This window comes from Lissotriton helveticus, chromosome 10 (genome assembly GCF_964261635.1).
Source record: "Lissotriton helveticus chromosome 10, aLisHel1.1, whole genome shotgun sequence".
NCBI lineage: Eukaryota > Metazoa > Chordata > Amphibia > Caudata > Salamandridae > Lissotriton > Lissotriton helveticus.
In genome coordinates this window covers 106,355,785-106,381,048 of record NC_136071.1, presented here as the reverse complement: position 1 = coordinate 106,381,048, position 25,264 = coordinate 106,355,785, and the positions used below count along the sequence as shown (strand labels likewise).

General features: G+C 43.9%; 1 protein-coding gene across 1 annotated transcript in view; it reads right to left on the bottom strand.

The window, feature by feature from the left end:
- The window catches only part of CHTF18 (chromosome transmission fidelity factor 18), a 428,817-nt gene that overhangs the window by 245,177 nt on the left and 158,376 nt on the right, over nt 1–25,264 (bottom strand). Inside the window, exons 12-13 of the mRNA XM_078664893.1 lie at nt 14,956–15,049; nt 12,991–13,089 (exon numbers count right to left, since the gene is read on the bottom strand). Of these exons, the coding sequence (XP_078521019.1) occupies nt 12,991–13,089; nt 14,956–15,049 (193 nt within the window). The remainder of the gene's footprint in view (nt 1–12,990; nt 13,090–14,955; nt 15,050–25,264) is intronic.

Genomic DNA, 25,264 nt, shown 5'->3' with positions numbered 1-25,264 from the left:
GTCGGGTACACTAGAAATAAATAGGAAAGGAACCAGGGTTACTGGTAGTAGAGTGTAAGGTCGCCCGATTGATATATATGATAATAAAATTGGAAAAATATATGGGCCCGGTACGTGTATGGTGAAATTATTGGCCGGGTGGCCTGCGATCTCTATCAGTACCACCCGCAATAATGGGTTGATTTGGCCCCAGTTCCAGTAGATGAGGCTGGCACAGTTGGTATGGATTTACCAGGGAACTTAGACAGTGTATATGATGCTACTCCTGAGCCCAAACATCAACAAGCATTGGCATAGCCAATAGGTCTCGCCTTTGGGACCTTATAAGTGTTAAGCCACAGCTAGTGGCTTTGTCAATATCCTTAAGTTCTTTAATCAGGCTCGACCTAATGAAAAAGGGGGAGGAGAGTGATGCAGGAAGGAACAGATATAATATCTACATTAATATGCAAGTGTTTACGTGAAATGCTTATATTTACTGTAATCGTGCCCTTTTCTGTGCAACTGCAAACTGTACTTTCCTTTAAAAAGAAGAGCAGGCGAATATCTTAAATACATAGTTAATCACATCCGCCTTTTCTAAAATATAAGCGATGGAAGAGAACAGACAGACCATGAATATGCATGTCGGGTTCTGCACTTCTCACACCGTCTGTGCTGAACACTGCAAGAATCGGCATGCGACCGTTGTAATAGTCCACACTAGACTAGACTCCATAGACCACACCATACCCCTCTGAGAAACAAGACCGCCGAGGCAGGTTAATGATCAAAAGCAGATGATATGAAGGACCGGTGTTAACGCCAAGCGGCTGTAGTCGGAGCGCTTGGGAACGCCTCTAAAAGGGGCAGCTACTTACAGAAGGGAAGGGCATTCCTGCCGAAGCCGGGTATTTAAATGTGTGAATTTATATTATAAATAGCCGGGAGGCACATTTGCAGCCAGAGGGTTTGACAAATTGGGGATGCTGCTCTGAAACCTAGTAAAAAAAAAAAATGAACTAAAGCTGTATTTGAAGCACACTCCCTTAAAGCACACTTCCATTTCTGAAATGGCATTGCTACGTGCACACGTTGCTTACTCAAGCTATGGCACCAGAAAGACGCCACTTTTTATTTTGTCTCTTGACACTTGGTAAAAGAAAACACAAAGCCGTATTTGATGCGCACGCTGTTAAAGCAGACTTTCAAGACTTTTATTTCTTGTCTCTTGACACTTGGTAAAAGAAAACACAAATAAAGCCGTATTTGATGCGCACGCTGTTAAAGTAGACTTTCAAGACTTTTATTTCTTGTCTCTTGACACTTGGACTTTCAAGACTTTGTTAGTAAAAAAACACAAATAAAGCCGTATTTGATGCGCACGCCGTTAAAGCAGACTTTCAAGACTTTTATTTCTTGTCTCTTGACACTTGGAAGACTTTGTTAGTAAAAAAACACAAATAAAGCCGTATTTGATGTGCACGCTGTTAAAGCAGACTTTCAAGACTTTGTTAGTAAATGCTTGTTAGTAAAGGGAGCAAGCGAGAAGATGAGCGGCCGGGAAACTGAAAGTACGGCCGGCCAGCCATGAATAATTAGGGGAGGAGAAGCCGCAGAGCGCACGCTGGGAGAAGCCCTTTGATGTGGTGGCGGCCGTGAAAAAATGCAATTAGGAGGAAGGGAGGGAGGCTGATGCGCGTGCTTGTTTGGTCACATGATTCACGTGAACTCGAAGAAAACCGCACGAAAAAACCCTTGGTTTCACGAGTATTTTGAGCACTTAAATTCTCGCTCCGCTCAATGCGCATGCGCATTGATAGGTCGAGAGACCTAAAAAAGCATGACTAGGGTCAGCAGGTGAAGCCCTCGCCTGATATGTTAGACCTGGAGGATATATTCCACCCTTGTTCGTCAGAATGATCCCCAGTGGACAAGATGGCACAATATATAGCCAGTCAGCTGCGTAAGCCTGTGGACAAGGGACTCGACCTGGTTAAGGGATGAAACTCAGAGGGCTTCTGAGTTTTGGAAACAAAACATTATATCCGTAAAAACAGAGTAAGCAAACTAAAAGCCTTATTCTGTGAATAACAACAAAAAATAGCACTAATACTAATAACACTAACCACAGTACGAAAAGGTTATTTACCTGTGGTAACAATCTTTCTGATGGGTATTCATCTACCTGCAGATTTCCCACCCATAGAATAATCCCACTCGTAAAACTAGGTTTGGAAATTCCAAAGCTCTCTTGTTGCTGGCAGGGGGTGTTGGGAACTTCATATCTTTCTCTATAATATATCCATCAAAGGGCAGAGGTTTGCATGTGGGTGAAGAATCTGCAGGTAGACAGTATTTACCAGAAAGAATGTTACCTCAGGTAAGTAAACTTTTCTTGCTGTAGAACAGATTCCAAAGCCATATCCTGACCAGGAGGAGGATTGATTGATGGTTATATAAGGAAATCGTGCAAAACTGAACTGGGAAGGAGCCATCTCTACGCACTTCAGAATCCAAGCAGTAATGCTTGTTAAAGGAGTGTAGGTATGCCAACAACACTGCATTGCAGATCTCTACTGCTGGAACTCTTCTGACAAGCACAGAAGTGATTGATTTGGCTTTGGTGGAATGGGCCCTGATCTCTTCCGGAGGTTCCTACTTGGTCCTTTTCTGCACTGCTTTACCTATTCTGGCAGCACATTTGCCGAAGAAGAACTAGTCATCCAGTCATATGTTCTGGGTCCTGTCCAGGTAGTAGGTGACTGCCTGCCCAGGATCCGACCTGTGGAACTGCTCCTCTTCCTTCATCAGATGGAGTGGTGGATAAAAGAACACATGGGCGATGGACAGACAGGTGGATAGGAGCCACCACGTTTGGCACAAAATCAGCCCTGGTTCGCAACACCACTTTGTTCGGGTAAAAGAAGGTGAAAAGTGGATGATAACAGAGTTTGCAGCTTACTCAGCTGGCTGAGGTGATTGCCACTAAAAACATTGCCTTTAAGTCAACATTCTTAAAGAACGGCTATACAGGGGCACAAACAGAGTCCCTATTAGAAAACCTAAAACGAAGTTAAGGTCCCACTAGGTACAAGCAAGGGGGTTGGCGGATACAGATTTGTCTATCCCTTTAGAAAGCGCACCACAATTGTGGACTTGAGCAAGGAAGGCGGGTCTGGAAGATGGTGGAAAAGGGCCTGCTGCACATTCTCACTGGGCAAAGGAAAGTGCAAACTGCAAGACCTGGGGCCATTTAGCCTGTAAGGAGTCCTCAGTGTAGCCCGTGCACCAAGCAACAAAGTTACTCCATCTTCTACAGAAAGCGGACTGGCAAAGGGGCTAAGCGCAGACAAGAGGACGTCCATCACCTTCAGAGTCAGCAGGAAGGAGTTCAAATGTTCCAGTTTAATCTCCAGGCATGAAAGTGAAAGCCTCGGAGATTGGGATTCAGAACCATTCTGCCTGACTGGGAGAGAATGTCCAGTCTGATTGGCAGCTTGCTTGGTTGGAGGACATGTGGAAAAGCACTGGAGGTCTGCATGCCACAACCTTCTGGGCCAATCGGAGGCGAAGAGAATTACTTGAGCCTGGTATTGGCATACCTTCTTCTGAACCTGAGGAATCAAGGATGTGGGGGAAACTCGACATGCATCTGAAAGTTCCACTTCAACTGAAATGCGTCACCCAAGGCAGGGACTGGATCTGCTGGTAATGATAATGCCTCCTAAGGCCACTTCACTCTAGAGTGCAGCAGTCAGTACATTCGGACTGCACAGCTCTAGAATAACCTAAGAAATTACAGTACTACTGGTGGAATTGCTGTGTAGGAGGCCAGGCCTAGGGTAGAGTCGTAGCGCCACTGTCCTTGAAACATTTCAAGGAGGAGTAAGCCTTCTCCCTGAAAAGTTACTCACCAACAAAGGCCATGTCCAAGAGCACAGCCATGAAATTTACCAGAATCCAGTGTAATGCATTAAAAGAAGTAAATGCAAACCGACAGCTGTACCCGTAGACCATGTCCATAGAGTCTAAGCCACACTTCAGGGTCTGCTTTGATGCTTGTAGGCCATTACTCACAATGTCAGAAACTTGCTACTTCAGATGTTCTGACAGGCTGATAACCATAGGCATGAAGTTAGGTGGCATTAGCCGTGTGGATTGCAAAACTGCCAGATGCAAAAATATGCGACCCATGATGATGCATGTTTATAAAGCTCATCTGTTGCCGTAAAAGAGTGTTCAGGTGCTACCAGTTAAATCCAAAAGTCTATTGCCCTAGCTTTACTGAGATGAGCTTGTAGATTGTTCGAATAGCCACAATTTAAGGCCCTTTTGAAAACTGAGACAGTTCGATTTAGCCATTAAACCTAGGTGAAAACTTTCAAGTTTTAAGGGCAAGAAAGGAAAAAGCTCTCCCACCTTTATATGCAAATGTTATACAAGGCATGCAGAGACGGTATGCCTCAGCCTAGTGCAGGGAACGGCAAGGCCTGTAAAGTTAGCCATTTCTTAGTTAAAACCTTAGGAACCTCGGTGAAGGAGACCATATCAGCTAAACAAGCTGTTTTAAATATAAATCTCATGTTTACCTTCAGCCAATGTAAAGATTTTAAGGCTGGAGGCACTGAACTGAAATGACTCATTCCAGATTTTGGACCGTTGCAGTCTCATGATAGCAAATGACCACCGACTCAAATATGATGCGCTACAGTAGTCCAGGCCAGATAGAACAGTGGCCTAGACCAGTAGCAGAGGTAGAAACTTTCTCAGCATTCTTAGGTAGTTTAGGTAGAGAAAGCCTGAGACTTCCTAATGAACAAGTTACTTAAATGTGGTAACAATATATCTGTAAGAGACATATATTAGTTATAGATTCCTTACCTTAGAATTACACCCAGACGTCACACTGGACCCGGAGAAATTTTTTCTTAGCAGTACACTTGCATGTCGGTAGGTGGCGTAGGTCGTCTCTTCGTCCGTTGTCGGCATCATGATCGCTGGGATGTTGCAGTATCTACTTATAAGCCACCCCTGGCGCTGACTTCAGTTCTTTACACGACATTCTGCTTCAAAAGCGCAAAGTCATGCAATAACTAATATAGGTCTCTTGCAGATATATCTGTAAGAGACATATATTAGTTATAGATTCCTTACCGCCCCACCCATCCTCCCCGTTCTGCAAACTGACTTCTAATGTAAGGGACTCCCTTTCAGGACCCTTGTTTTGTGCACCAGTGGTCAGTGTCTTGCGTGGCTCTGCGCTTTTGGCGTGAAATGTCGTGTAAAGAACTGAAGTTAGTGCGCAGGGGTGGCGTCTAAGTAGATACCGCAATGTCTTCCCGGTGATCACGACGCCACACATGGAGTCGACCGACACCACCTACTGACAGGCAAGGGTACTGCTACAAAACCATTTCTCCATATACAATCTGACGCCTTGGGGTAATTCTAAGGTAAGGAATCTATAACTAATAGTCTCTTTCAGATGTGTTTCTTTAAAGTTAGTTTACTATCTTTTAAAAAACACAGATTGTTTGTTGTTAAAGTTGGTGATTCCCCCCAAATCTATTGCTCCCAGTTAGTGTGAGACTGATAAAGCACCAATGGGCAAGATCTGCACAACTCCGAGCTACCTCCGAGCTAAATTTTCGATGCAAAGAAGGACAGTCTGACAATTTGTGTGCAGTTTAGAAGAAAGGATATGAGTAAATCTAGCTCCCTATCCTGGACCCCAGTCAAGTTAACTCTGTTGACCACAATAGGGTGGGCAACTGTGCCAAATGCAGCACTGAGATCTAACAATAACAGTGCTGTACTGAAACTCTTGTCTAGAAGCATTCTAATTTCACCAAGAACTGGTACCAATGCTGGTTCTGTGTAATGAAATGGACTGAAACACCCACCTGGGTTTTATTCAATTCATCATTGATTTCTAGATGCAACTATAGCCGTCTGTCGATGTCTCTCCCTGACATATATTTGCTGGGAAAAGGTAACCAAGAGATGGGTCTGTAAATTGATAATTGCTAGGGACCGGCTCAAGGCTTTTTTAGGATGTGAAAAATCTGCACCCCATTTCACACTTGTGAGTAGGTTGCAGATTCATTCGACATATTCACAAACTAGTAGTCACCGGTGCAAAGGTGTTTGTGACACGATTGAAGCAAGAAGCCAGGCATGGGTCCAGAGGAGAGACTGGTTTTACTTTAAAGACAGATTACAAATGAAGACAAGGTTATTGGCGGACTTGTTTCCAATATTGAGGATTGCATGGATTCTAACTCTTCAATGCTCTCCAGCTTGAAATTCTCTATAATCATATCTATTTTACCTTGAAAGAACTGAGAGAACGATTCACTTAACTATTCCGATCCCAGTAATACTGCACTATTAAATAAGGGTAAGCATAGATTCCTCATCACTTTGAAAACTTTTTGATGTAATTTCCCGTTTGTCTCTATCTAATCCGGCAAATATGCTATTGAGGCCGATCTACATAAGATTTTTTATATATTATTAGCTCCCACACGTAACTTATTTGAACATCATGAAATAGTTTGTCCTGCATTTCTGTTCACTTTATTTAGCACACATCTTAATCGTGGCTAAGTATTCGGTATACTATGGGGCTGATTTTGTATTTTTTTACTTTTCAACTTTATGAGAGAGACGCTGTCTAAGGTATGGCCAAACCATTCATTAAACTCTTTTGCGCTCAATTTATAACTACCTACATATCAAGAACTGGTGCTGAATTTGCATCCAGAGCATTCATAAAGAAGGGGCTGGCACTTTTACTCCATAATCTCCCTCCAGCAGATCTCCCACTCCATACTGCTAAGGATCATGATTGCCAAATATCTGGAAAGGAACCTCAAAGTGATTAAACCATAAGACATTGATGGGAATTCCTACTTGGATTGTCTACTTAAAAGTGAAAATTAAATCAATCAAATGCCATATTTTCTGATGGCATCCAGCTTTTTGGATTCCCTATCTCCTAGAGCTGTAGAGAAGGGATTTGGGTTCTGCTTAGAAAACGTTGCCTGAATAACCAGACTCTCTGGTAATGGATGGGAGGACAAAAAGTGCTGGTCAACCAGAGCAGGGCTGTGGCATCTGCTGATCTCCCTGTCAACTGCTGGGCCGGAAAAGCTTCTTCATGCAGCCACCTTATTGTCCAATAGAGCAGTATTGGAAGTAAAGCAAACGTTCTGGAGAACTTTTTAGTAGCTTATACAATTTCTGTTAGAATAGTCGACTTTACTTTAGTTTTAGCTGAATTTGTTATCGTTCATAGTCAAGGGTTTGGAGTCTGAGACAAACGTTTTCTCCATGCAGGTGAACCTTTGGGCAGTGGAAGGGTGTTCAAATTACAATTCATCAATTAAATTAGCTCAGATCTTCTCCTTTGCCATACAGATGATAGTTTGGCCTATCAACTTTGTTGCTGGTGACAGCTTCGTAGACAGTGCAACCACTGACTTTAGGACTGGTGTTGAGGAGGAGACCGAGCGAATGTGACACACTGCTTTAGTCTGGTTTAACTTCGATTTAGGAACTGGGGCCAAAACCCATGCAGGTGTAGCATCAGAAGGCGTCTGAGTAGGAGGTGCTGGAATCGTCAAATTCTCAGGAACGGAACACCACTTATGGAGTGGCCTTGGGCCATAGTGAAAAGATCCAGCCTTGGTAGCTGGAAGGCCCTGGCTTGCACAAGGTCAGTTGAAGGACCAGGGAACTCCAGTCTAGACTTCTTAGGCGCAGGGGGCTCACCTGACATTAAGGAAGATTCCGAAGTCAGTGACGTCTACAGGAAAGTAGGATCTTTCTGGCATAGATACTCCCACTGTTTGCCTGGTTTCAGTGTGTTTTGACTGCAGTTCACTGTGATTTTGCTAACCAGAACCCCAGTGGAAGTCTCCCCTCTAAATGCTCTGGTAAGTACTTTGTACACTCCACAATTGGCATTCTGGGGTACCATTGTAAGTCCCTAGTATATGGTACTGAGGTACCAAGGGCATTGGTATACCAGGGGTCTTCCATGGGCTGCAGCATGTATGTTGCCATCAATAGGAGCCCACGCACACAAGGGGTCGATTAGGATCGCGGACGGACTTGAGTCCGTCCGCGACCCCTGAGGAGGAGGGAACGTCCGCATGGGCTGCGGCGTTCCCTCCGATCAAATTAGGATGTGACCGCCAGTGTGGCGGTCACATCCTCCATCTCTAACATTGCGGCGGGTGCAGCTTCAAGCTGCATCCGCCGCAATGTAAAAAATCCATGCACAGCATTTGCGTGCACAAAGCGGCAGGCACCGCGCGGTGCCTGCTGCATTGTGCACGCAAATGCAGGGGGGTACCATAGGTACCCCCCATGTGCACCCCCCACCCCACCTTCACCCAGGGGGCCCGCAACGGGCCCCCGAAGTGAAGGTCCGTATGCTTTTCCACGGCGGTAAAGTCGCCGCGGAAAAGCATATATTTTCAGACATCCTAATATGCCTGGCGGTGTCTGATAGACACCGCCAGACATGTTAGTGCTTTTCCGCCGCGGTCGCCTTCCGACCGCGGCGGAAAAGCGGCGGACAGATTATCAGACCCACCAGCCATCCTAATTTGGCGGTGGGTCTTTGGAGTCTCCGCCGCGGTTTTTCCGCATCCTCCAGGCCGGCGGACACTTCCGCCGGCCCGGAGGATGCGGAAAAACCGCCATCCTAATCGACCCCTGTGTCTGCAGAACTGCCATTGCAGTCTGCGTGACAGTGTGCCTGCACCCTTTACTTCAGATATAAGGTTTCCCTTATATCCCGGTCATTGCACGTAAAACCTATAGGGTAGGCCCTTCAGTCCAAGTACAGGTTTCTAAGTGTGTGGGTACCCATGCACGAACAGAGGTACCCCTACAAACCATGGATTTCATTTTCTAGGCTTTGCAAGTGAGGGACAGCCATTATAAGGTATTTAGTGGACACTAGCAAATCGAGATATCTAACTTCATAATGGCTGCCCCGAACCTGGTCATGGTTTGTATCAAACATGTTGGAATTAGGCAACTACACCGATTCCAGTGTTTGTTGCATGGTGCCATGTACTAGAGGGCTCCTTAGAGGACCCCCTCCTTCCAATTCCTAGGTAGCCTTACAGGGTTTGACTGCCAGCCCGCGCTGCTGCCGACCCTAGACAGTGTTCTGCCCCCTCCCCCGCTGATGAGCTTAACTCAGGCAGGCGAAGCTGAACAAAGGATTTCTTGCGAAGGAGAATTAGGTAGGGTGGGGGCGCTTCCGAGCACCACCAGACTGCACTGAAGGGCACATTTGGGGTTCTCCATGCATAAACCAGTTTTGCCCAGTTCAGGAGCCCTTGGCTCCTGCTCTGGCATGAAAATACACAAAGGAAAGGGGAGTGACCCCCCGTCCCCGTCCAGCTCCTCCCTGGGGAGATGTCCAGAGCTCCTCCAGGTGGCCCCTTGATTCTGCCATATTGAATCTTGGCCCCTTGGAGCATCTGACTGGCTAGGACAGCTGAGTAGCATCCCTGAACCCATCTGATAGGTGGGTCACCAGAGAAGAGGTCCTTCTCCATTTTAGGGTTACTTAAGGGCTCCCCTCAGGGTGGGTCCTTACATTTGTCCCGACAACAACTTCTGGATCCAACTGCGGTTGTCTGAAGATTGGTCAAAGACTCTTCTGCTGGTGGACACTCTGCTGTTCTTCAAGCCAGGACCCATGACAAGAATGCTCCTGGTAAGAAGAATCGTGCTGCATCTAGGTCCCTGTGCTTTTCCAAAGATCTGCAACTCTGTGGCCGTGCATCCTCCGAGTCATCAAGGACTCAGTCTGTATCCTAGTCTGAAGGAATCTCCCTTGAAGTGAAGGAGTGACTTACCTGCATCCGCAGGCACCTCAATGACCGGTTTGCTGATCCTGTTTTCTCACGGACATCACCCGGCTTTGCAACACAGGTGGTGGGTTGTTGGTTCTCCAGAGGTCTGACCAGTGGTGGGAGACTACAATCCCTCTCCAGCCAACGTAGAGTGCCTTCCTGTGCACCGCGTCAGGTTGTCGTTACCAAGGCCTTTTTGGCTCTCTTCACAGAAGATCTTCAAGCTTCAAGTAGCCTCTGCCTTCATCAATGCCCACCTCCAAGCACGTTGTCTGGCCTGCATCTTCTACATCGTGGAACTTCGTCTCTTGTGTGTTGCTGGGGCTTCCTTGCGACCTCTTGTGCCTGCTGCCAGAGGATCCTCGAGAGGCCTTCATTGACTCCTGCTGGCTTTCCTGCATGCTGAGGGTCGGCCCTAACCTACCTCTGCTGGGTTAGTCTCACAGACCTTGCTGGTCTGCAAGTAAGCATCTTCTCCCGCAAACCATAGTTTGCGTTGGTCAAGACTTGTTGGTTGTCCTGCCGACCAAAGAACTTCCTACACTCATCAACCGGCGTCAAACAGCTTGTGAAATGCTTCTAGGCTCCTACAACATCACCTGGTCTCCACAGCTGCTGTTTGTTCTACTCCGTGCTACACCAAGAACCTTCAACCAGGCCTGGTATTGTGCTCCTGGGCATCTATGGGTGGTTTGGACTCTGTCCCCTCTGCTTTCAGGTTCTTCTCGTCTGGATTCTTTGTCCTGGTTCCACTTCCCTGGTCCACCAGATGCTGTAGCTTCTGTACTTCCACTATCCTCCATTGGCATCTACAGAGGTAACCGAAACCATTTCACCCCTATGCAACTGGCCTCCCTGTTGCAGGTATCCTTATCGTCTGGGTATCCATGGGTGGGGTGACTCTCCAACCTTCCTTGATCCAAGTGGTTTCTTCGGGGTCCCTTGGGAAGGGTCCTAGAACTCCAATTTTCCAACCACGACTTGCCCTGTGTTGTACTATGGACATCTGATCCGGTGTAACCACTCTGCACCCGGGCGCCTTAGGGCCCCTGGCTACTCACCTTGGGTGGTTCCTTGCTTCCCCTGGGGTCCTCCAACCTTGGGTACTAGTCCCGTTTTGGTACTCACCTCGTATCCCAAAGTTTAGTATATGGCTCCCCCCCTCGTTGGGCCCTATGTGTTTTTCTATACTACATAGCTCTTTTCTAAGTAAACTTAGCGTGTAATTGATACCTCTGTGTAGGAGATATACCAAGTTAGTGTCTAGTGTGTAGTAATAAATATAAAGTATCTTTCTACTCACCTGGTGTGGTTCTTTCTTGTGTGAAAAGCTTACTGACCGACATAGTGGTACATGCAAACTCTTTACACCCTCCTGGATAAGCCTCAGCTTCCCTCCACAGCTACTCCTTGAGAGCTTTGGTTTTCAGGGACCTAACCACTATCACTAAGGGTTGCCTGGACTCAGTGCACAGTGCCTCACCATAGGTGGACACAATATACTGTTGAGACTAGCCCCAGAATAGAACCTCTTTCTTGAGGAATAAAAGTACTTCTCCTCTGATGTCATTTTCAGTGTTTTTCTTTGGAAGATTTCTTGGGAGAAAGTTTCCTGGAAGGTGACTTACCTTGGGATGAGGTAGTGCACTTGAGGATCTTCTGACAAGTCTCAAAAATAACCTGGCCTCTAACTCCTTGATGGCCTTCGGATGTATGAGGGTGAAAAGACTCAAGACCACTGCGTCATGTCCTGACACCAGACAACACATACAGTCATCGTGGGGATCCAGAAGGGACATCATCTTTCTGCATAGCTTGAAGGCTGAGGCCAGCTGGAGAGACATCTGACCTAGCCACTGACTAAAGCAGAGAACTGTGTTGCTGCAACACTGAGAGAGCTTTGGATTGCGTCGAGGGGGGCACAGAAAAAAAAGGAACAGACACCATCATATCGGTTGGCACCTAATATACCACCGTGACGTCACGTCTGAATACTCGGTCAAAATTAGAACTGTGTGGCCTGATCTGGCCTCGTTGGAGAGTAAATGTGGTAGTTGTATAGCACATATCTAGCCAAAAGGAAGCAGAGCTGTGTTCAGTGTCAAAGGGAAGAGTACAGACACTCAGTGATTCACGAGTTTGCTGGTTTTTGGACTGTTAATTATCATGATGTTGTGATTGTCTGGTTGTGCAAGTGATTTTGTCTAAAATGGATTTACATGGTTAACGAATAACTGCATTGTGATGATTTATTATTTTAGAAGACTAGCTTTTTGTCATATCTTGTACAATCTGTTGTACACTGTCTTTTGTCTATTAGAGCGTGCTATTTTACTTTATTCAACATGGCTTTTTTTTAAACACAGTGGCAGTACCTTTCTTTAACAACTCTTACTTACTAAAGACACAAAGAAACTGATTGGAGGGGTGGAAAATAAATAGGATGTGGGGGACTGCCAAGGAATGACTCTCTTAGCGGCTTAGATCATATCCATAGGAATAAGTCAGTGTTGGGGGACTTTCAGTCAGAGACGGAGCAGATATTTAGAAAAATAATGCTTTTCCTTTCTAATCATGGAAATGCTAGATTGGTACCAGAAAATGAGTCCTGCATTTTCAGCGACAGCGGAAAATATGCAACTTAACAGTCCTTACACTTTCATCTGTAATCAAATCCAATATGAAGAGGTTCTTCAAAAATGAGTAGGTTTTACCCATCTTCTATAAAAGTGCGGTCCTGGGGGATCCTGTTATGCAATCCATTGCAGTACCCTGCTCCCCAGCAAAAACATTCATATTTCTAGAATGGCAGAACTTGCATCCTCTTCCCAGGTCATCAAAGGGCAGGGATAGTCAGATCTGTTTCTCCCACCTATGTAGCCCCCAAAAAATTATCAAGCTTCATTTCATGTGACTCTTTTGAAACAAATGTCCTGATAAAAATCAAATGGGAACTTTGTCATTAGATGTGTCCACTCTGGGGTGTCACCCTGCAACTCCCTAGAACTTTGTGATGTAATCTGTTTCGGAGGAACTGGGAGATAACTCAAATAAAAGAAGAAAAACAACTTAAAGATCTTAACATTAGGCACCTTGTAGAATAGTCGAAGGAGAAGTCGCCTACCTGTAATGTGTTGATGCATGATCGGATATCGTTGTCTGTTTTCTCGCACAGTGCCATGAGGGCACCTGTATCCGCTTTCATGCCCTGAATGCCAGAAATCTGCAGAAAAGCAGAAAGTGTCTTTCAGTTAGCAAGATATTGACCAACATAAATATACCATGCTTTCCATAAGATGTACCTGCCTTGCTTTCTCCTTGTTTTAACGTAAACAATATCTGAAACACAAGGCGCACTGCCAGAAAAACACCAAGTTGAATTGCCTGTCACCATGCAGCAGTGATTCCAACTGTTTAAAACACGTGCACTTTCATTTGTCCTAGGCAAAGACTGAAATATATTGGAAACAGAGCACATTTAGGATTAAAGGACATTGACAGCAGCTTGGCTACATGCGCAGGGCTCACATTAACGCCATGCATGGTGGGTTTCATAGTTCTGACCAAGATTATGGTCTGCTAAACACAGGATTAAAAACTTGTTAGGTTAGTCGATGATAACTAAGCCAGTTGCCGAAGAAATTGAGAATCTCAATACTTCACATAAAGTTGTGGGTCATCTTGTGTGGTGCTAGGGATTATAATAACCCTTGGCAACAAGGATTAGGTCCGAAGAATAGCTCAAAGGATAATTTATTCCAGAAAAATCGGAAGATTTCCTGAACTTAATCTACATTTCAAAAATATTTTTAGAAAACGTTACCTTCGTGTTCGTTCTTACTCACAGTGCATGCTTTGATAACTATGTTAAGGGGAGGAATGCATCTGCAGCTTTAGCAAGTTAAGGAAAGTTATCAGGCTTTATAGCAGAGGACGAGATTATTTTCCTTCAGATTAAAAAGCACGTTTGGGAACTTTAAATATCCTTTTTATACTGTAGTGAGAATCTTAGCCTTGGAACACACTTTTGTCCTCGTTTCTTACTAACATCATAAAAGTGAAGACATGGGGTAAGTTTCAACCAGGAAGTGTTTATTTCGGATTTGAAAAAATGTCTAGTCCAATCAGAAAGTGAGCAGCCCGGAGGCTGAAGACTTCATTCCAACTTTCCCTTAAGTAACTAAAACAAAGTTGCAAAAACAGAAAAGAAGCAGGTCTTCTAGAATACTGTTTTCCCATGAGATTGAGGAAAAATGAACAGAGGGAATTCAGAATTTCGTGAGGATCCTGCAATGAAAGGTCTTGCAACAAAAACGGTAGAGCAAATGTGGAGAGTACTCTCTGTCAAACTGGAAGTGGAACCAGTGGGGGATGGAAATGAAAAAGGTAAAGAAGGTCGAGGACAGGTAATCAGTTGATACACCAGAAGAAAATGCGAACTAGTCAGTAGAGGTACAAGTGTCCCCAACATTCTCTAAAGAGGAAAAATGTTTATAAGTCCCAGAATGCAGGGGATTCATTGGTGACAAAGTTTAGAGATTTTCCTATTCCTACTGTTGCAATTCATGGAATGGATTTTCCAATGTTAAGATGAACTATTAAGGAAACACATTTCAATGGGGCAGTTCTTCAACATGGGAGCCATAAGATCAGCAGTTTAGCAGGAAGCGCACAAAGATCAGATGGTAAAGACAGTCATCTGAAAGTTAGACTGTCCAGAGACAACAGCCAGAGAAAGGAGAAGCCTATACAGGATTGGGTAGATTGGCATTCTATAGTTATTTTTTATGCCAAGCACATGACTTTGAGCATTCATCAGAGGTTAAGTGGGAAAGCTCTGATGAAGTTGTGTTACTGCTGATTTCTCTGGCACAGAAGCATGCTAAAGATAAAAATAAAAGCAATGTTGGATCCTCAGCATGGAAGGGTACAGTTATGTTGTCTACAGCTATGCGTATATATTTAACATTAGGAACACAGAGGAACTACTCAGAGGAGTTTACAGGCAGCTTCTATTCGCAATGAAACTTGAACTACTAACAGTTATTTTTTTTTCTGTGCCGGTCATGAAAATAACGTGTACACTGACCTCGTATAACCGCTGGACCAGTCTCGAGGGCAATGTCTCTGGAAAATTTAAGATGAACGCTTGCGGCCTCAGCTGCCTCAATGATGGGGCATACCTGTTTAAAGAAATGTTTGAATTATTCATATTAAGCATTTTTATCCATGTCACTCTAAATTCCCCAATCTATGTCATGCTGCTGTATAGTAAGGTTATTAATACCCCTTAAATGCACAGGAAGCAATCCCAACATGCTATCCTCATGACCAGGAAGAACCAGAAGCAGCCCTGAACGCGGCAAGCTACCATATACACAGGATTTTAACATAAGAGAAAGGACTGGATACCAACAACATTTATACACCTCCCAATAGCCTACAGAATGTTTCTGAAAATATTCACTAGTTCAAGCATGAAGGAAACAACTCCACTTCCTTTAGTGTATTCAATCCCAAAAACAATCCTACACTCAAGAAAAATCAAGGTTAAATAGACAGCGAGTTGAGAATACGACCACCCAATATTGTCAGGGCACATGCAAAAAAAATACGTTCTAGAATAATGAGAACTAAATAAATATTTGGTATGTATAAAACCCTGGAAAATATGAAATCTGGGAGCAATCCATGCAATAATAAAAAACCTCTCCTGAATACAAATTTCAAAAGACTGCAAACTTCAATCACAACACTTTTCTTTCTATTAACAAACCAACCCGATCCACATTTCAAAATCCTACAAGCCCATCCAAACTATTAAGTACACAAAACATATATTCAACACAGTTAATACTTGTTCAAAAGGTCTGATGAAGCAAGATTTCGCACATTACGCGACTTGCTGAAATCAAGAACCTCGATTCATGTATAACTCTGTAATCCAATTGTACGTCTTACTAATTTCCTTTATTTTTACTATATACATGTATCTTAGTGATGCTTGCTTATTTGTTTTACTAACTTCGTAACCCTTGTCCTTAAAATGGCCGTCGCTTGGGAATTTACTACTGCGCATGCGTTAGTCACACTCACGTGACGTAGTCGCAGTTGTGGTGGGAAAATGTGCGCATGCGTATTTGCCGCTAATATGGCTGTCTGAAATACTCACATGGCGAAGCTTGCGCAGATGCTCTCGTGTTATTGTGTGTTGCACTAATCTATAATCGCATAGTATATTTTTACAGTGAGAAACCTAAAGTACAAAATCATGATATGTAGTAAATCCATTTATTTCTATGTTTTAATTTGTTTTCGCTTACTTTTCATGTACCGCGATAACTGGGGGGTCTGAATGAGACGAGAACCATTTTGAAGGTCCCTTCTGCGCATGTCATGCAGCCAGGGAGAAGTTAGCCTTGAACAGTGGAACTCAGCCAGCTGGCAGAGACAGTCAAGATGCTCCTGAGAAAATGACCTGCGACCCAGCAGGACGGAGTTGTCTGTACCCAAATTGAAACATTTGTTAATATTCCATGTATTCCACTGACTTGTCTCATGAGAACCCCAAATTCACTAGGCGGATCCTTAGAATGCAAATATGAGCTTGTAGAAGTAAATTCTGATTGGTGTGCTGACCTATCCTACTTGGGGACCAATCGAAATTTGGGATTCTGACACTTTGCAACATTGGGGGGTGGTACACTGACCCGAAAACAGTATATCTAGCCTAGGTTCAGCTAGGGAAATTGTCCGACTTGTCTGAATAGCTGACCTGTCACTGACCCAACGCACTCAATAGGTGACTGAATACAGAGCGCTGCGGAGCACTCTGTCCGAATTTGACCATAGATTTAAAAGGTTTTACTAAACCTTAAGTGCTGGTGGAGCACTTTGCTGGGGAGTTCGCTAACCCAATCGGGGTTCTGACTGATAGCTGCAGAGAGGGTGGAGCGCAGGCGTTGCTTCCAAACTGTGGGTCCTGGTCGTGCCTTGGTGGTCCTGTCCTGATCCTAATCTGGTTTTCCTGTCCTGTCCTGGGGTGTCCAACCTGCACCTGCTGTCCCATAGATGACTGTCCTTCCTTGGGGTATTTCCTGTCCTTGACTGATCCGTGGCCAGGGTTGGTCTGCACACCTTTCTAGGTAAATATAGTGCGAAAACTCTTCACTGCACCTTCTATTTTTCTGTCTATGCTTAAATAAAGACATTCCTTTGCATACGTTAATTTCCATGCTTTCCGCAAACCTATTATAAAAGTCATTCAGTATATTTTTCTTAGCATGTTCCTATGTTCCCCTACCTTTTAGAACACATTCTCTCCATACTGTTTATGAAACAGAACTGTGGTATATAAATCTCTCCTGAAATCTGATTTTGCGTAAGATACTAGAACTATAGCGTGTTCCACTTTTCCCCCTCCTATAGATGTATAGGATTTCCGATCCTTTATTCTTGAAGTATTTCCCAAACAGTAAAACTCTAGTTCGTGATCCATTCCCGAAATCTATTTAGCATATTACATTTGTTATTATTTTTTCTTGTAGACTCATAAATGGTTGCCCTGACACTGTTCCTCTATGGCTATGTTCTTTTTGTTATCTTGATTATTGATTGCCTTTTGACTGTAAACTTGCTAATTTCCGAACCTGATTTCTAGATAAACTCTTAAAACTTCCCAGTTGTCTGTGATCATTTAATGCGAAATAGAAATAAGTTGGGTTTGTATTTTTCCTGCCTTTCTTTTACAGCTAGCTCCCTGATCCATTGTGGATCTTTACATCCCAGACCTAGACTAACGCAGTACGAAGCACTAGAGGAATGGGAAATCGAAGCTTTTGAAAGGGATAAGCCCCGGAAGGATAAAGGGTTGACTAAATTTTATCCAAAACTGAAACAAGAGACCCGTGACAAAAAGATGAAACAGTGGAGACAGAATATGATTGTGGAAGGACTGTTTCCAATGATGCCAGTGGGTGGTCCTCCTACAGGAGAGATGAAAACAGAAAAATGTAAACACTGGGTGCCCATTGGAGAGTCGGATGATGAATTGTTAAATGACATGTTTTTAAGAAGTCCGCCTCCTTATAATGAAGGACACCGACCCTCTAGCGAAGGGGATAATTCACGGAGACCTCCGCCCCAAGATGAGGCCAGATCCGCAAGTGTAGGAGGGAGTTGTCAAATACCTCCCTATAGCGAGAGTTTAGGACCCATAGATGCAAGAGATATTTATCCTATAATACCCGCTGGTGGAGAAACGAGATACACACGCGAAAGAGACTTTTTTCCCAGATCTCCCTACGAAGGTGAGGCAAGACCATCCAGTTCAGGAATGCCGTTCCTAAACCCTCTATATGCGGAAGAACCAAGATCCCTAGGCACAGGTACTTTGCACCCAAGACCTAGTTATGGTGAAGGACCCAGAGAGACACCTCCCACTGCCCCGAGTTGTGCTCCAACTTTAACCCCACAAGTATTACATGACAATTCAGTCGAAAGGATATTGGAGGAAAGAGAACGAGAGGCACTAGCTAAGCAGAGAGCTGAAATAATTCAGAAGATTTCCCAGTTAAATGCAAGTCCTGAGTCCTTAACAATCCCGGTTACTATTGGACCAGTGGTTCCATTGTATGGGGACCGACAGGGAAGTCCAAGAACTCCAGTTATTACCCCAGTTGTAGCCCAACCGAGATCAGAGCCCTTAATTGTAGATGACTTAACAAGTGAGTGTGAGACTGAAGTCTCGCTAATGGATCTGCCCATTAGGGAAACAGGAAAAAGGATGCAGAAAAGACATAATCCTTTCAATACGAGGGAGATTCAAATGGAATCAGCTTCAGGTACTAAGAGCGTCACTGTAGTAACTCCTGAAGAAATAGAGAGATGGAGTCGAGAATTAGAAAAACAAACTCTTCAATCGAAACCTCTAGATCTCTACAAACTGAGAGTAGAAATAGAAGAACTTATGGCAGGAATGTAGGATTAGACAGACTAAATACCTACTCGGAAAAAGAGCTGTTGTTTATCTGCAAGAGCCTTACTCGAAATGCCAGAGTACTCCATGAAAAACTAACTGACACTGCAGCTAGTATGGGAATAGATATCTCAAAATCAAAACCTTTGCAAAAACCGTACAGAGCAGATTTCTCAGACAAGGATCTGGAAAACCTGAACATGTCAGGGAAGAAGGCACAGGTCAAAGAATTATTGACAGTATTACAGAAATGGGGAGATGTGGATAGATGGAAAGCCAGGTGGGCCAAAAAGAAAGATGAGGCTAGATCCAAACAAGTGACTCCTCAGTTCGTTCTAAAAGAAGCTGATAAACCAGAACAGTTATGTCCTATGCGTGAAGTACCCGGTGGAAAATACGTGCATGTTCCATGGTCCAGACAGGATATTGTGTCCTTTACAAATGATTTCCCAAAATTAAGAGAGAAGCCTGTGGACTGGTACAGGCAGGTGGAAAGGTTTGTAAAGGTACAGAAATGCCTGTGGAAAGATTTGGATGGGTTCTTTGATATTGTGATTCCTGTAGATCTATGGACCGAGTGTAAGATTGCCATAGGTTGGCCTAGTGAGGAATATCCGAGGGATTCTAACACAGGAGCACCCTCTGACGAAGTAATGAAAAAATATGATCAGGTGATTTTACACCTAAAGCAAAAGGTGCCTGCGAAGGAAACTGATTGGACAAAGATAGATAGAACCACGCAGGAAAGGGATGAGACTGTGCACTCCTTTTATGAAAGACTGTTACAGGTGTTTAAAACGTACAGCGGTATAGATAACATCGAGATGAAGGACATGACCCACTTCATTTACAGGTTTGTAAACGGTTTAAGACCCGAAATTTGTCAGTGGATCAAAGATAATAAAATATGTTGGCAGTCTAAGAAAATAGATGAAGTCTTGCGATACGCAAAGTATTGCGAAGACGAGATGGCAGATAAACGAAAGGCTTTGAAGGAGAAGGTGATGTGGGCACAAGTAAAATTAGTCGAGCAGCAGGAAAAGCAATAAAGTAAAATTAATAAGAATACCCAAAATCCAGGAGCTGGGGGTGGAGGGAAGCCCAAGGTAAAAATGAGCAGAGAAGAAGCTAAAAAGAAATTTCCCTGCCACCAGTGCGGAGAAATCGGGCACTGGAGAGACGAGTGTCCATATTTACAGCATGATAATACCCAAACCCCTGATTTAACTCCACAGACGCAGAATGAAAAACCAAGAAAGACTCAGCATCAGGTAAAGGCAAGTCAATTGCCCCGAGCGCCAAAGCCAAATTATGAGGGAAAATCACCACAGGGTGATGACATAGAGATCTGGGGAGGCGATGAAAATAGAAATGCAGCAACTTCGCAGTTTTTGTTGAGTGATACCTTTTTCTGTGACGATCAATACTGACGGGCCTGAGAGGGGAGGACAAGGAGTGTGTTCTTGGCGCCTCCTTGCCGGTAGACCAGTCAGGGCCATACATTGAAGGAAAGGTTGATGGAAATGATGTCACCTTTCTATTGGACACTGGTGCTACCCGTTCTACTGTGAGAACAGCGGACGTTCCAAACCTACCCCTCTCGGGAGAAGCAATCCAAGTAGTGGGTGTATCTAATCAATTGATTAGTACCCCAGTTACCGAGCCCATGGAGATCACAATAGGGAATTTTAAAGAAATGCATAGATTTGTAGTGTGTGATACCAGTCCAGTAAACTTACTGGGACGTGATTTGTTGTGCAAAATGAACTGCACCATCTTTTGCACACCAAAAGGCGTCGAAATACAAACCCCAGACGAGGATGGCATACATAAATTAATGTTAATCAGACCTGACTCAGAAATTAAACGAATGACTGTACAAGACTTACCCGAAGAACTTCAAAAGACAGTGAAATCAGAAGTATGGGACTTTACTGGAAAGGATGTAGGATTGATGGCAAATGTAGACCCCATACAAATAGCCATGAAAGAAAATGCAGTTTACCCCAATACCAAGCCATATAAAATGAGTGCCGAAGTGAGAGCAGGAGTTGCGATTGAAATACAAAAATTGCTAGAAGCAGACACAAGAAGTAATGAGTAGCCCGTGTAACTCACCCATAATTGGAATCAAGAAACCTAGTGGCAAGTACAGAGTAGTGCAGGACCTGAGAAAGGTAAACAAAATTGTGGTTCCTTGTTGTCCTATTGTCCCGAACCCAGCAGTGATCCTGTATCAGATTCCCTGGGATGCTGAGTGGTTCACTGTGATAGACCTATGTCATGCATTCTTTTCAATCCCATTGCATCCAGACAGCAAATTTATTTTCTCATTTGCTTTCGACAGTCACGTGTATGTTTGGAATAGGGTCCCCCAAGGGTACACCGAAAGTCCCTCTATCTTTAATCAGATCCTGAAAAAGTGTCTCGAATCCTTAGTCTTACCTGGAAAGTCTGTTTTGGTGCAATATATAGACGACCTATTGGTGGCGTCTAAAAGTCATAGAGATTGTGTGATTGACACCATTGCCTTGCTGAATCACCTAGGTGAAAAGGGACATAAAGTGGCCCCTGAAAAATTGCAATTCTGTTAAAAGTCAGTAAAATATCTGGGGCACCAGATAGAAAAAGGCATCAGAAAAGTCATTTCAGAGAGAGTCAGAATAATTCAAAAGATGCAGTTACCCCGTACTCAGAAAGAGATCAGAATGTTCCTTGGGGTTGTAGGTTACTGATGGCAATGGATTGTGGGATTCGCAGTCCTGGCAAAGCCTTTGATAAAAATGACAAAGAAAGGAGCAAAGGACCCAGTTGAATGGGATGATGAAAGCTTAACAGCATTCATTAAATTACGAGACTGCCTGTGTACAGCCCCTGCTTTAGGGATGCCTGACTATTCTAAGGAGTTTGCACTGTTCTGTGACACACGTGACAACTGTAAATTGTCAGTTTTAACTCCGGAGCATGGGTTGACTAGACGCCCGGTGGCATATTTCTCTGCCACTTTGGATCCAGTAGCTGCTGGATTACCTGGATGTCTGAAAGCAGTAGCTGCAACTTGCACAAGTTTAGAACAGAGTGAATCCATTGTAATGGGACATCCTGTAACTGTGTATGTTCCACATGCAGTTGTGATTTTGTTGACCCGAACGAAAACTCAGTATCTCACCCCTAGTCGGCTGACTAAATACGAGAGGATTCTCGTGGGTGCTGCAAATGTAGTCATTACTAGGTGTAATATCCTGAATCCAGCCACCTTACTCCCTGACTCAATGGTTGTAGAAGACCAGGGAGAGAACGAGCATGATTGCATTGACCTGACAGAATTCAGTACTAAACCACGACCGGACATTAAAGAAACTCCTTTGCCTGTTAAAGATGAAGAACTGTATGTAGATGGCTCATGTATACGACACGAACTAGTGGGCCTAAGTGCTGCCTATGCTGTAGTAACTTCAAACAGCATTAAAGAAGCATCCTGTTTGTATGGAATAAAGTCTGCACAAGTAGCCGAATTAATTGGGTTGATTAGAGCTTGCAAAATTGGGAAAAACAAAAGAATAACAGTATATACTGATAGTCAGTACTGTTATGGGGTTGTGCATGACTTTGGCCAGTTGTGGTTACAAAGGGAATTTTTGACTTCATCAGGTACACCCATTCGAAATAGGAAAGTTGTACAAGATTTACTGGAGGCCATCCAGTTACCAAAAGAATTGGCAGTGGTCAAATGTGCTGCTCATAAAAAGGGCCTTGACCCTGTATCATTGGGAAATAATTTTGCTGATGAAGTGGCCAGACATTGTGCAATAAATCGCATGTCTGTAAATGTTAAACTGGGAGGACCTGGAAACAGCTGCCAACTTATGGTGTTTGAAGAGGTGCCTACATGGGATGAGGTGAGAGATTGGCAGCATGCTGTGCCAGCGGAAGAGAAAGAGAAGTGGAGGAAACTTGGTTGTCGACCAAGAAGTGAGGATGGTGTCATTGTGGGCCCAAATGGTATGCCTGTGTTGCCTAGGCATCTGCTTGCTTCTATGGCCAGACTGATACATGGAGATTCACACACTGGTAGGGATGCCATGGTTCTGGTTTTCCAACAAACATGGTACAATCCGAAGTTTAGGAAAGTAGCAGGATCACTCTGCCAGAGGTGCTTGACCTGTCAGCAGTTCAACGCTGGCAAAAGGACAGTAGTTGAACTGGGGAAAATTGGAAAATCAGGGGGTCCCTTTGTGAGGATACAAATTGACTTCATCACCATGCCTTGTTGTGAGGGAAAAAGATATGTCCTTGTCATTGTCTGCCTGTTTTCAAAATGGGTGGAAGCCTACCCTACCAAACAGAGTGACGCCATAACAGTAGCCAAAATGTTACTACGAGAATTGATACCTAGGTTCGGGGTTCCAGTCACTATTGAATCAGATAGAGGAAAACATTTTCAGAATTAAGTAATCGATCATCTCTGTAAAGCATTTGGAATCGCACAAAAACTGCACTGTGCATATCGTCCACAGGCTTCTGGAGTAGTAGAGCAAATAAACAGCACTATAAAATCGAGATTAGCAAAAATGTGTGATTCTACTGGCATGAACTGGATAAATGCCTTGCCTCTTGTCCTGATGGGACTCGGAAGTATTCCCGACCGAAAAACAGGCCTGAGTCCTCATGAAATCCTGATGGGAAGAGTGATGAGACAGGCATGGGTACCAGGATACAAACTGTTAAACATTTCTGATGATTTGGTACTTGAGTACTGTAAGCAACTGGGTGACCAAGTGCGTTCTATCTCTCGTCAGATTGGAGAAGACGCCGTCGCCAATCCAACGACTCCAGTCCACAAATTGGTCCCTGGCGATTGGGTCAGAATGAAGAAACATACTCGTTCGAGTTGCCTTGCACCGAGGTGGGGAGAAAAACGCCAAATAATACTGGTGACCACGACAGCGGTGAAGTGTGCAGGCGTTCCCAAGTGGATCCATGCCAGCCATACACAGAAGGTGATTCCAGACGAGAAAAAGGGCGCTGAAGGTTGTCCAGCTGAGGGGTCTGCAGACGTTGGTCCTGAAGTAGCCGATGACGAACAACCGAGCACCAGTCAAGATGATTGTATACCCTTAATTGACCTGACCGAAGACCCAATCAGAACAAGAGAGCGAACCCAAGAAGATAGAGAGTGGAATAGAGAGGAAAAGATAGGCACAGGCGAAGACCCTCAGATCATTGAGATTCACGTCAAATCTGAAGAAGAAGAGGAAGGTCAGACAGGGACAGAACAGGTGATTGACACACCTCCACAAACTCCTGAAACTGAAAAGGGACAGACTAGAACTAGTACAAAGGTTCGAGCAGAAGAAAATCAAGAGATCGAAGTGCTTGAACAGGATCAGATAGAAATAGAAGAACGTGTTCAGGACTCAAAAATAGAGACATTCGAAAGCCAAAACAAAAATTCCCCTGAACCAGGCCAGCTTAGTAACCAGGCAGAAGTATTAGATACAAGACCTGGAACTAGTCAGACAGGAAGGGAAGAGACAGAGACAGAAGTGCCACAAACAAACGAAAATAAAAGAGTATTAGAAGAAAGCCAAATCACAATGCCAGCTAAAAGACTCAAGAAAAAGAAAAATATTGAACCAGGATATATTAAGAAACTGAGACTGAGAATAAAAACAGTAGAAGAGAAACTTGCAGAAAGAAGGAAAAGTCCCCGTATTACCAATCAAGCTGGAGAAAGCTCCAAAAGACGGAGCGACCGAATAAAAAGACTGAACGAAAAATATCAAGATCCTGAATGGACATATCTAGTGTTAGAAGAATTCGAAGATCTTGATATTACTGACGAAAGTGACGAAGAACAGACAGCTGATTATTCTGCCGAGGAAGACGAACCAACCTGAAGTTGTGCAGGGTAAGCTACCTGTACAGAGTTACAAAGAGGGGTTGAGAAATCTTCTTCTGAACGAAAATGTCTGATTCAAACGTGAATGGAAGGCCAAGACACAGTTGTTGCAAAACATGCTGCAGAGTATGTATATGTAGCATAGTTATAGTGATAATAATTTGGATAGGACTAACAGTTTTCATTCCTTATATGGTGAGCAAAAATACTAATATTGACCCTACTCAGACTGTGACCACTGACACTGAAGAACTGACAACACGAAGTGTAGAAAGACGTGAAAAAGCACTCAGACAAACCAAACGAGACTTAGAAGCATCAGATGAGGAAGGACTACACTATCATGGAGTTAAAAACCAGACAGTTAAATGTTTTCGCTAATCTTTTAGTGCACTATGTAGAAACTATGGAAATAGAAGACTGCTATGTCTGCATGAAGCTACCTACTTCTGTAGCTGAAGGCGTGACTTACCATCACCTACCTTTGACCTATGGAATTTCCTGTAGCATTTTAGCTAG